This window comes from Colias croceus, chromosome 12, assembly GCF_905220415.1.
Source record: "Colias croceus chromosome 12, ilColCroc2.1".
NCBI classification, from domain to species: Eukaryota; Metazoa; Arthropoda; class Insecta; order Lepidoptera; family Pieridae; genus Colias; species Colias croceus.
Window position 1 is genome coordinate 5,642,923 of NC_059548.1, and position 13,858 is coordinate 5,656,780.

The 13,858-nt window shown below is 31.6% G+C and overlaps 2 protein-coding genes across 3 annotated transcripts in view; one reads left to right on the forward strand and one right to left on the reverse strand.

The window, feature by feature from the left end:
• Positions 1-13,858, reverse strand: part of LOC123696479 — a 49,881-nt gene that overhangs the window by 18,404 nt on the left and 17,619 nt on the right. For both annotated transcript variants that reach the window (XM_045642658.1, XM_045642657.1), the window contains exon 2: positions 8,868-8,957. In XM_045642658.1, the coding sequence (XP_045498614.1) occupies positions 8,868-8,957 (90 nt within the window). The remainder of the gene's footprint in view (positions 1-8,867; positions 8,958-13,858) is intronic.
• The window catches only part of LOC123696480 (probable cytochrome P450 49a1), an 86,783-nt gene continuing 84,175 nt past the window's right edge, over positions 11,251-13,858 (forward strand). Inside the window, exon 1 of the mRNA XM_045642659.1 lies at positions 11,251-11,327. Within this exon, the coding sequence (XP_045498615.1) occupies positions 11,266-11,327 (62 nt within the window). The 5' untranslated portion in view covers positions 11,251-11,265. The remainder of the gene's footprint in view (positions 11,328-13,858) is intronic.

Genomic DNA, 13,858 nt, shown 5'->3' on the forward strand with positions numbered 1-13,858 from the left:
CTGTGAAGGTAGTTGGTTGTAGAATCCTAGATCTTATCTATAATCTTATATATAAAAATGAATCGCAAAATGTGTTGGTAAGCGCATAACTCGAGAACGGCTGAACCGATTTCGATAATTCTTTTTTTATTATATTTCTTGAAGTACGAGGATGGATCTTATGTAGAGAAAACGTAAACATGTACCGAGGGCGAAGCCGGGGCGGACCGCTAGTCTTATATATAAAAATGAAACGCAAAATGTGTTGGTAAGCGCATAACTCGAGAACGGCTGAACCGATTTCGATAATTATTTTTTTATTATATTTCTTGAAGTACGAGGATGGATCTTATGTAGAGAAAACGTAAACATGTACCACGGGCGAAGCCGGGGCGGACCGCTAGTATATGATAAAAAATGAATCGCTGAATGTGTTGGTAAGCGCAAAACTCGAGAATGGCTGAACCGACTTCGTTAATTCTTTTTTTATAATATTCTTTGAAGTACGAGGAGGGTTCTTATGGAGAGAAAATGTAAACATGGACCACGGGTGAAGCCGGGGCGGACCGCTAGTTCTCAATGAAAGGACCAAATATGATATTTTTTATTGAGAGTTGTACGAGATTATTCCTAGCTTTGTTTGGTAGAAATAGAAGCAGACGTCTCCATGATATTCAGCTTTCACAGGGACTATGCATGATATTTTTCTTTTTTAAAGACGATTGATATAAAATATAGTTAGCAGTTTGTTCATGTTATTATAACTGAAATGATTATAAAGATTTACTAGTACCGTTGAAACGTTATAGGTAGGTACTCAAAAAGTTAGACGCACAATAACAAGCATTGCATGTCCTATTTCAAGGTTTATTAGAAATCAATGAGAATGTATTATGGAAGCTTGGTAATAAAATTGTTTGTAGTGTGGTTGAAATCTTTTTGGGTTGTTTATACTTCTCCTTTTTGCGTGTCGCTTTTGTCGTTATTTAATATTCGAATGTTTCTTTTATACATACTTTAGTGTAGTTTCATAATATCGTTAGCGAATAAACCTAGGCACACTTTATACATGTAGATTTCAAAAAAAAAGAAAATATTTTTAAGCTATTGTATAGCTTCTATCGCGGGACTTGAGCGCGGGGACCGAATCGAGAAATTCCGTAACGAAAAACCTCACGCTCCCCACTCTGACGGGCGGAGGTGTGGCTTGAAGGCATAACAACTAGCAAGGCATGCAATAGCTTTACCGCGGCAGTCCCCGAGTGCCATACGTCGTTTTTTATTATATTATAAAATAAAACATTTAATTGAAATATAATACAAAAATAAGGTTTCATGTGAGTATAATAATTTTAGTTTCAATTTAACAATCTGCGAAATATGTTGTGCAAACAAAATATTTTACAACTGAAATTATGTTTTCATTTGAAAGCGTAATTGCTTAATTGCCGGGACCCTAATTTTTGTTGTAGGGCGTATAATTATCAAGGAAAACAGACGCTGTTCGGATAAAATAACATCCCTTTTATTGCTAATGAAAATTAATGTTAAATAAAATTGCTTTTAAAACGTACATAACGTTTAGAATAAGAAAATAACGGAGAAACGATAACAATGATGAACTACACTTGCAGCTGTCGCATTTTGGTTCGGAAAGGAAATTGTGCCAAGTCTTCTCGTTTAGATTATTTTGTTTTACTGCAATATAAGAAAGAAATAGAATGAAATAATGTTATATAGTTAAGAATGTAATTTGTAGGCTTTGTGTTCGTGGATAGACTGTATTTATAGCGTTCGATATATCCATAGAGTTTTGAGGTGAATTGCAAAGGTGTACCCCTCTGAGGGGTTAGACAAGTGGCTTTCGTTTAGCGTAACGTTTGATAGAATAGATTATTAATGTATGAGATTGACATAAGCTGTAGATAAATGTATCGACAGCTTACGTCAATGTCATACATTCATAATCTATTCCAAACGTTACGCTAATAGAAAGCCACTTGTCTAGGGGGGCAGGTTGTCATAATTTTTAGGAAGTGTTTTATACGTAGCAAGAGAGTGATATTATATAATAAAAAAAGGAGAAAGGCTTTTCTACGTACGTCAACCCTTTTCTTCCTAAACTACAGTCTAACTCGGGTCATTATTCACAAACGACGATCCGAACGGAATTTTTACAATTCAATTGGGATACTTATTTCTCGAGGGATATCTAAATATCCGGATTTGTGAATTGCATTTTAAGGAATTCGCAAACGGCCCTTGGGTTGTTTATGTAAAGGTCAAGTGTGCACAATATTTACTGAGGATCGGGTATTTATTTATATATCCCATATAAGTTTTATGTGTATTGTAGTTGCCAGATCAGTTGAGTGCCTGAATTTAAAATTCGATCTATAATAATTAAAGAAAAATGAAGCTTTAATAATATGTTTAAGCAAAGCAACACTATATTATGCCTCTATGGAGTGTGACTTTAAAATTACGGGAGATATAAATATCAGAATCTCTGAAGCAATATTTTTATTGAACATTCGTTTAAATCCGATAAATTTTTTATTTTCATATGACGACGAAAATGATTTCAAAAACAAGAAACTCTGAAATAATTAAAAAAAGGGCCTTTCTATCCGGTATTTTTTTAAATGACCAAATTTTTTTTCCTCGTACCTACTTAAATTAAAGTACCTATCTCCATTTTGGGCGTGTTACACTTACACTTAATTACTAACGAGTTTCTTAATTGCGTTTTAGTAATGGTCCCGGGGGTAATGTAGGACTAATTTGTGTATTTTATTATATAGAAATTTCTGTGGTTAGTTAGTTTGTTGAAAATAGTGGTTAGACTAAATTACATGTTTTACAAATCCTGCCTATTAAAAAGTATAATATAAGTGTTTTTTTGCTATTTGCAGATAGCATTTTAAAAAGGCTCTTATTGAAGTTTTACAAAATGCCATAGTTCAACTTCACCGTACGTTGGTAATGCGTAATCTTCTCTTCTCTTAATATATATAAATCTCGTGTCACAATGTTTGTCCTCAATGGACTCCTAAAACCACTTAACCGATTATAATAAAATTCGCACACCATGTGCAGTTTGATCCAACTTGAGAGATAGGATAGGTTTTATCCCGGAAATCCCACGGGAAAGGGAAATATGCGGGGTTTTCTCTGAAAACGCGGGCGAAGCCGCGGACGGAAATCTAGTTTTGTTATGAAATTTTAAATTATGTTAGAAGTATAATTATATCCGTATATCCCACGTCTCACATCAATATGTCAGTTTTCTGCCAATAATATAACTCTTAAACTGTACATTTTAAATTCTATTTTCCTTCATTTTTGAGTGAGAAAGCCTCGAGTAGGAAGCGATGCGACTAAGCCTGCTCTGGATTGACTGAAATTTTAATAAAGGCGGACGAAAATTTCACTACCGCAGTCAACGGATTTATTTCCTTTTTACTTTTACGTATTCTTCCCGTCTTATTTAAATAATGCAGCTGTTTGTTTAGCTGAGCGCTTAAGATTCATTTCTAAAATATGCATTGTATTAAAAAAAGAAAATTTATTTAGAGAAGGATTCATAAGATGTGAATTAGAAAACGGAATGTACTTTTTTATATTGAAATATTATATACAGATTCCATCCACCACAGAACCCAGTCAATCAGCGATACTCATAGCTTTAAACTTGGTGTTTATCACATTAGAGCATAAGATAGACAAGATTTTCCATAGTTAGTAACTTTATAAAATTTTATATCAGACTAGCTGCTCCGCGCGGTTTCACTCCCGTGGCTGACCTCCTGTCCTGTGTCGTGGTCGTAGCGTGATGATATATACCCTATAGCCTTCCTCGATAAATGAGCGACCGATAAAATACACCGAAAGAAATTTTCAAATCGGACCAGTAGTTCCCGAGATTAGCGCGTTCAAACAAACAAACAAACAAACAAACTCTTCAGCTTTATAATAATAGTATAGATTTATTCATTGCTTTTATCAAGTCTCTGAATTTGAATATCAGTGCAAAATATATAATAATAATACAACCTCTCAAAAATTTCCTCTATATAAGTTCAGACAAAAATTATTATTAAAATGATGAAACTCCTATAAAATAGACTGCATATTAATAATTCCCTAGGCTATGTTCAGGACTCAGGTAACTTGTAACTATAATAAACTAATTTTCTTAAAGCTCTCACGATACTTGTTTAAGCATTATAAAGTTTTAGTTCTTATTATCCTTATTTAAAGAGGTCTTTAAGTTTTCCTTGAAAGTAACTAAATGCTAAGTTTAATAGGAAAACTGTTGACTAGAGCGCTCATATATTACGATAAAATAATTTGTTCATTAGTACCAAAGTAAGTCTCTAATAATATTATCTTTTAACAGATTCCGGAGACAGATGTCAATCGATAAATTTAACCGAAACTTATTTATGACTAGTTTAATCGGCTGTATTCGTATAAAGTTCAGCCTGCTTAAATAGGTGACAAATAATACTGATATATGAAGCACAAATTAAACTTAAAATTTAATGTAAAACGTTTTAGCCTAATATAGTATTTATACTATATTATTATTAACTGTACTACTGGGTTCCTTCCTCTGAGAAAATAAACAACATTCTCGTACAAAGCTGATCACGTGCATGTTCCTAAATGATTGAAACACTATGTAAAAGAAAAAGGATTCTATCTTTAAATAAATAAGGCTTTCAATTCTTTAAAGTTTGTTTCACATGTTCATATTAAATCCAAGACAATGAATATATTTCATCCAAGCTTTCACAATGTTTATTTAACGTGTTATTGTTACCAGTTTTGCGTACTCAGAAAACGCTTAAAAAATATAAATATTATCTGTATCTGTATAATATAATACCTACGAAGAAGTATAATGTTTGAGAATTAAAACTGAGGAGATCCTTGATGTTTTGATGTTAGCGCTTCTTAAATTATGTTGACTTAGGAGCGGTGTTTGTCAAAGTACTTTCAGACATGTACTAATTAGTTTTAGTATGGAAAATGGTATAGACCTGGCTTTCCATGTCAAGAGTTTGTTATCGGGTCTACATCAAGGCCTGACAATGAAGCCTATACCCTAGCCTAGCTAATCTGATGATTTAACAAAGGCATGGCTACAAGATATGAACTATGTAGGGATTTTGACACTTTGCCTAACAACGGAATTAACAATAGTTCAAGACGAGATTATAAAGGGTCAATATTGTAAAGGAGCTTACTTGGTGAGGAAGTTGGATTGGAATTTACTATCGACATATAATACGTGTATTCAATCAGAAATATAAATACATTTCAACCCAATTCTTAAAAAGCATGACAAGAAATACGAACACTTACATAATATTGATGATGATGATATGATGGCTTTTTTTTGAGTATCATTGGGGAATAGATTTTTAATCAAAAATAACAGACGAAGAATAGGATTGACAAATACTTTTTTTTAAAGAAAAATACGAAGAGGGATCTATGACATAATTTGGCGCACTAAGTGTTGTTTAATAAGGAGGCGAAAAGTTTAATTAAAGTTAAAAGTAAGTAAAGCGTTAACAATTATTGCGTTTAAGTGTTCTTGTACCAGCAAATAGAAATTTACATAATAAAACAATGTTACTTATCGTACCGCTGAAACCGTCTGAAATGTCTGTTTACCCATTCTAGTCGAGAAAATGTGTTGAGAAAGTTCATTGCACTCTATCGTATTTCCTTTGAACATGCAATGGCATTAACCTACCTGAATGCAACCAAGTTTTGCAAATTTCTTATACCGAATACTGCAGGATATATCCTTCTTTATAAGTGTAGAATAACAAGGCTATATTATGTTATTGTTTGAATTGAATATTACTTTATAAATACCATAAGAAGGAATTGTTACAAAAAATGATTATCACGAGAATCCATTACAATGCATTAATCTAAGGATAATCCTATAAAGAATAATAACCTATAAAGTAAAATCCAGCATTTACGATGTAAAGAAAACCGCAAAAAGGAGATCACAGTAATAAATTTCGAGAAGGACTATTTTTCCCGCTTTGGCAACATTTTTAATTGATACTTCGTTTCTATTGGTCAATTGTTACTAAGCCTATGAAACCTCCGTATATTAACTATCCAACACAAAAATATGTTTTCAATAATTTGTTCCTGAGCGTAAGCAACCAATCAAGAAAACTGCAGCTTTATAAAATAGATTTGATAATAATAAGTTTTCTTAAAGAATAATTGGTTCCTGAAATAAACCTCTTAGCCTTATAATAATAATTTGTAGTTTCAATATTAATTGCAAATCAGTTTAAACAATATCCATTAGTGTTTGACCCTCTTTACGTATAGGTAATACATTGTTTGGGCAATCAATCAAGCAACTTTAGCGGAAGCACGCACCACTAATTTGTCACATGTATTGACCTTGTTATGTCAATGCTTGGGAGTGCCTTGGAGACCTTATAATTAGGTAAGGAGCTACAATATATAGGTCTCTATATTGAGATAGTATATACGTATTAGTTTATAACAAGGGTTGTGCCTGAAAGGGCAAAAACATGTAATTTACTTTGCAGGGAGTATAGGTCCTGGAAAACAGGGCGGATACGTTTTCAATGAATTGAAAATGTTGCAGTTCTTCGTAAAAATATGTGTTTACTGGATATTAAATGATTTAAAAGGCGCAGTATCATTACTTGACAATAAAATGTGTTAACTATTTTATATGAAACAAATGAAAATATTCCTATAATAACGGTGCTCTCTTGAGTACCTAGAGATGGAATTGTATATCTTCCAGGAATAGATATTATGCATTATGCATAATTTATACTTCATTAAGAAAATAAATAGAGTTTAAAAAGCTTATTAGATTTTCTATATACTTAACTATACAGATAAAAATATATATCATCAAAACAATATTTCATTTTAATTGCGATTTCATGCCATTTTATGACGAATGTTCTCTTTGACTTTGTTAGTGTAGGCCGTGTAGGCGTTACCACTAATTTGCGTGACAACTAATCTATAGGTAATTAATAAAAGTTACAAGTAATTATTTGCTTATACAATAAATTTACATACAGCCAAATAAAAAACCAAAATCTGATTTTAAACATTTGTCAGACAATTAGTTATTTATATTTATTTAAAAATGTAAAGTGCGAGTATAATTTCTTGGCGAAGAATGTAAATGTTCTTCTTGAATATTAAATAGAATGGTTTTTTCATTCTGTTTAGGCTCTAATCATTATTATAATTTTATTTCTAATTATTATTATATTTTTTTTTTCTTTTTCTCTCGACCTACTTTTACAATTTAATTGAGCTGATTACCTTCTGCCCTGGTTGCCTGGAAGAGATCACTACTAAGTGATAAGGCCGCCAAATACACTAAACTGTTCCCTGCTTTTATTTTTGTATGTTCTAGTATGTAAGTTTGTTTAGTTGTATTAAAGAGTAAAATAAATAAATAATCTTACGCATCACCGCTATCCGAGTGTGGTGGTTGTTTTTAAAGCTTTCACATTTAAAAACGTTTTTTTTTAATCATCAGTATATTTTATATAGAATGGTGTCAAGCTTCAGAGAAAATATTTGTATTAAACATAAGGAAGTCAATATATCATGAAACTAAAATATTACTTTTCGGCAATATGTTTTGGAGACGTCGTTATGACGTACATCAAGTGTTGAACGAGAACGTTTCGTTCTTGAAAATTGAAACTTACACATTTATCATATTTTCGAAAGTCACTTTACGAAACAAGCATATGATTAATTTAATCTGATGTTGTTTATTCTACTTGTTCATTTATTTCAATGTTAACAGTTAATTGGCTAAATTATTTGTATGTTATCACGTATTTTACTAATTAATATAACCAGCATACATACCTATTAACGATTGAGTTTCAAAACTCATACAAATTTACTAACCCTTAAAACAGCGCAAAATTTCATAACCTTAGTAGGTATGTCAGTCAGTAATTAAGAAAGTTTTTTCTCTCTACATGTCTTAATTTATTGCATCAGCTCCTATTGCAGATTTTATCTTGGTATTCTGAGCTGTAGAAAGATATTCTAGGAATTCTAATCCAAACTTGTTACAGGTTTAGGTGAAGCAAACCCAGCATTCCCGTTCGTTTTTCAAGGCAATAAAGTTTTCGTGAGAAAATTATCTGAGAAAAAAACAATTCTTAATACTTACAACCTTTTACGTTTAGTTATTGTTTTCTTAAGAATTCTTGGAACAAGTGTGGTTATGAAATTATACCAGAATAGCTATGGTTAAATATACTACACTACTTAGTGTCTTAATGCTATTAATGAAAATGTATTGTCTTACTGGAATATTAAAATACGGGTGTTTCACGTTTATTTTAATTTCTAGACGTAGAAATATTTTATGCTATACTCAAATGAACTTAATGAAGTTCATTCCACAATCTAGGCTATCTAATTTAAATTTTCTAGTTAAAGTCTATACGATACTAGATAAAATATCGTATTGCATAAATTTGATATTTTTGGTATTATGGCATTCAAATGCTTTATAAATATAAATTTATAAATAGAAAAAAATCTCTCGAAAGAATGCGGGTTCGAGTCCCGCCTCGTAATCGAATTTTGCATCAATTTTTTTTGAAAAGATACAACATCATCAACAATGATTGATCATTGTTGATGAAGTGGTTGACCACTTTAACTCTTACAAATATAAGTAGGTACTTTTAATACAATTATCAGAGTATAAAAATATATCTAAATGAACCTCGATCTAAAATCACTCATCTCTGTTGTTGTTATTTTTTTATAGACTTTTACATCTCTGAGAATTGCTTTATAGAAATAGGTACCTATCTGTCTTTTCGCTCGTCCCCTTCTGGATCTGTAACGTTTTGCAACCAGCTGCAGCGTTCGGCTTCCTCTCATCCAGTCTTTGTTTTCTGTAAAAAAAAAATATTAATCAAGAAAGCATAAATAATATCTAATTTATTTTTTATAGTAGTAATTCATAAATTAAGGGTTATCATTTATTTATTTATTTATTAATTCTTTATTGCACTTAAAGAGAATAAAAAAGAAATACAGACACTTAAATATAGCTTAAACTAAGTACAAATGGCGGTCTTATCGCTTTAGAGAGCGATTCCTTCCAGACAACCTTTGGTACAGTAGAGGAAAATGTATAAAATAAAATAAATGGGTAGTGCAATAATTAATAATAATAGTAGGGAAAACATACACATACATATTTATATTGTTATTGATAATAAATAGTGAAAGGGAAAGAGAATTACAAAATACCATAATATGACATAATACATAATAATTAATAATAAGTATATAATATAAGTAAATATTATGTTTGGCTATGACTAAGGAAATGAGCTTTAACCATAGTTTTAAAACTTTTTAAGGATTGAGCATTTTTAATAGAATCTGGCAGGGAATTCCATAGTTTAGTAGCGTTCATCATAAAAATGAGTGCAATGTGGAGGCATTATTATCCTCAACCTTTCAGTTGAACGAACCTCGCTACAATGGCCTCTAAACTCAAATCTTTCCTTGAGGTACGTTGGTGTTTTAGGATCGAATAAAATTCGATACAGTAGTTGAAGAGCATGTGCATCCCTCCGCAAACGAATCGGCAACCATTTGAGCTTACTTCGCATATCATTGTATTTGTATATCCTCAAAGGATCTATTTCTATTAAAAATTAAACAAAAGGCTTAGAGGAAGCAGAGGATAATATTATTATCTAGGTTATAACGCGCGAGTACGCGTGAGAAAGCGTGGTTGACCAACGGAATTAACAACTCAAACTAAAAAGTTAAAAAAAGGCCTATTAGTTATTCAGGATGTTACGATCACCTTAGATCGTAAGAGGATTGATACTTACGCCTCGTAGAAGTAATAATGTAGAAGATATATTATCTTTACCCGAGAACATTTTGCCATACCTAAGTATCAGCGTATGTTAAAAATGTACGAAAAATAGAGATGAATATTGAATGAAGACGTGAATATGCTGTTGAGGTGGAAGTGAAGGTCGCCTAAAAAATGTTTGTGTTTTTCAGACATTTTTTTCCTGATAAATCTTGCATTGGAATATACAGAATCACCTCCGGTGGGACTATAAAAACAGGTGATATTCATTTAGGTAAACAATATAATTTTATTGTTAGAAGTAATAAAAAAACTTGTCAAAATTTTACTAAGTGATAGATTAATAACTTTTTAGTAGTAGCAAATAAATAATTGTGGTAGAATAATTTAATAATTGTTTATTCTATTTTCAAAAAGTGTCTGTACTTATAAAAGTTTATGTTGAAAACAATTTATTTAAAAAACTACCGCCCGCGGCTTCGCCCGCTTTGTCTAAAACCTTCCTCTTGGATCACTCTATTGACGCGTATAGTTTTATAAGCATACAAAGGGACATAGGAACAGAGAAAGCGACTTTGTTTTATACTATGTAGTGATTCACAGCTACCTCCGTGAAGGAGGTAGCTATGAAATTGGCGCTTCAACTAATTATGTAAATGTATGGTATGTCTACCCTCATTTTTTGTAAATTAAAAGTCTGTAATCTGCTTCGTTGTCAGTCGACAATCGATGATAGTAGGTGTTTTTATTTTATAGCTTTAATTTAAGGTCATATTTTCCACTTGTTGATAAAATCGTTGATATACATATTTAACGTCTTTGTTGACAATTTTTTAAATATTTGTTTTCATTTGTACTGGCAGATAAGATGAACATCCAGAAGTTGTGAAACAGTTAGCAAATATTCATAAATAAATATTATTCATAGATTATCTGTTGGAAAGTCTACATATCCATTGGTGACATAGGACATTGATAGTGGGAGTCGAGCATGCTTCGGCACGAATTGGGTCACGCTCGCACCGGGGAAGGTACCACACCCTCACAGAATATCGGCGCCATAGTGACAGTTTACTGTCGCGTTCCGTACGGTGAGTGAGGGGTCCGGAGGCCCACATCCCTTCCCGTCCCCTACCTATCCTCTCCTTCCCTATCCTCATTCCCTCCCATCCTCGCCCCTTCAACCTACTCCTTCCAAATCCCTTTGAGGATAGCAACACATCCACTTCCCAGTGGAGTGGATGCTCATGGGCGGCGTGTATCGCTTAACACCAGGCGACGCATCGCTCGTTTGCTATCCTATAGCATAAAAAAAAAGGCCAAAGCCCAGCTTTACTGCTTCAACAGTTACCATAGCCTGTGGCATGGCGTGCATCGTTCTGCAAACAACGGCAACGAACCGACCCAGAAAAGGAAGGAAATTAAGGTTAGTGGTTTTATATAATCCATGTTTGTTTAGATTATAATTATAATATCGATGTGAAGTGACCGCGCTAGTAAAGCGCAGTTTGATTGGTTTGATATTTAAATGACTGTGTAATTCAGTTGGATTCACTTCGTTTATAACAATTACATAATATTATAATGTAAACAACACCAAATTCTGTTGTTGATAATAAAAATTGATATTATTTGTAAATTCTTACTTTATAAGTAAGTAATTAGCTTTACAAACGTATGATTTTGGTTAACTTTATGAGTAATAAATAACAATTTATCAGATTTATGCAAGCAAATTCGCTCAAGCAGTGCTAAGATAAGGCCAGTAAGCCGGTATAATATACTGGGATAATTACATTCATACGCATGTTCTGTATGGTCGTCGGTGGCAGGCTTCCTTGGTAATTGGGTTACTAACAGTCCTCGGCTTGTGAGAATTGGAATTATATACCCTTTGTGAACGTAAGAAGTGAGAATTTGAAAATCTAAGAATAAAAAAATTGGGGAACCAGTATTTTTTTGGTATTGCAAGTTTATTTTAATTATTTAATACGTTATACATAATTTCGATGGATAATTTTCGAGTTGGGTAAAGACTAAAGACATTGAGATGAGAACATATTTTAATAATTTATATTAAAGTACGCTACTATCTTAAATTTAAATAGATCAAATTGACCAATTTAGGCTTATTTATACAGTTATTGTATAAAACAATAGGCATTTTCAGCATCTAAAAAATATAGTTCAGTATTGTGCGTAAATAATTTCACATTGGGTTAATTGAAAATAGTACCAACCGAGCAAAAATATATAAAAACTAAACCCTAGACCAGCAAAGAATAAAAACTAAACCCTAGACCCGCAAAAGTAGGCTAGTTTTGCCAGGCCATAACACTTCACGATAATCAGAACAAATAAACGGAGCCATAAGTTTCAGGTCTCTAACGAAGCTAGCAACGGAGCTAGTTGTTTGAAATAATTAAACTTTGCGAAGTAGCTAATTGGTGTGTCTGTTCATCTTAATACCTACGGATGTTTACAAATTTAATTTGAAATTGATAGTGTAGGTACACGTGTATTTGATATCGGATGTTAAAACATTGTTTAATCGAGAGGGTGCCAATACTCTTTATACTCGTTTGTTTATTTGTTCGTAAATGCAATACTTATTTGTTTTTAATAAAATGTAGATATAAATCAAATGAATGCTCAGTTTAGCATTGCCGCTTTTTCAGAATATTTTAAAATTACGCGTCTAGCATGATACATTATTGCAGTGTTTGACCTACTTAATTTGACTAAAAATACATGTATTTTTCTCAAAATACAATTGGAAAAAATTAATAAAACATGCTTGTCTGAAAATAGTACGTTCTATAAATTTATAAAGAATAGAAATATTTATATTTATAAATCATTTGAATGCCATAAAAACCAAAAAAATATAAATTCAATAGTACGTTCTATTCATAAAACTCTCTTTAAAAGTCGTTTACATATTGAGGGTCTTTCAAAATTATAATGTATGCTTCGAAAATAACCACAGGCTTAGGACATTGATTTTGAAATAGCTTGGTTATTTATTTCACTGTCGCTTCGTCTAATGATATATTATAAGAAGGACAACGTGTATTCATTTATTATTATTTTCAGCCTTTCGATAAATTGAATCGAAAACTCTCCACTAGTTATTTGGTAAATATAAAAATATGAAGTGTAATAATAAAATGGTATCTTCTTTCGATTCGTTTTTAATATAACAAGTATAATGTTATTTAATAGGTAATTAATAATTAATAGATATATAGTATAGTTTCATGAATTTATATAAGATAGGTAACTATTGTGGCCTTTTTTTTCTGTAATTTTTAAACCAATTTATTAATGTTAAATTATGTTATAAAACAAATTTCGTATATGAGATAAAAAAAGAACCTTCGAAATTGTGCCAATTGGCACAGTATCTTCTTAAATATCTCCAACCCTTTCATATTTTAACTTTACTTATCTTATGCAGTTTATATAATATTAAAAGCCGTACGTAATAAAGAAAAATAACTGTCCTATTTGAATTTTAAGCGTGGTTCACAGTTTAATATTTCAATAAATATATACAATTATGTACTCAGTTCTTACGTTTATCTCTATCGTTTTTTTATTATAAAAAAATCTGAGTGGGCTAATTATTCACGTGAAAAGTTACAGCATTAACCTTTGAAGAGCTTTCAAAATTAAATTGAATTAAAATCCTTATTGCAGAACCGTAAATACGATTCTAAGTATACGACACTGCTATAAAGATTCATATCACATGTAAACTCCGTCGACTTGTCTGATTTTCAAACTCGCGAGCAACAAACCGAAAAGTCGGTTTTAATTAAGAGATATATAGCACTTCTTCATTCACACCATTTAATTTATCCTACGTAAATAAAGTAGCAAATAACTTCGATCCTTTAATGAGACTATATCCAATAGGAAAATCTTTGATCTGTGATTAAAAAGTTCGTTGCC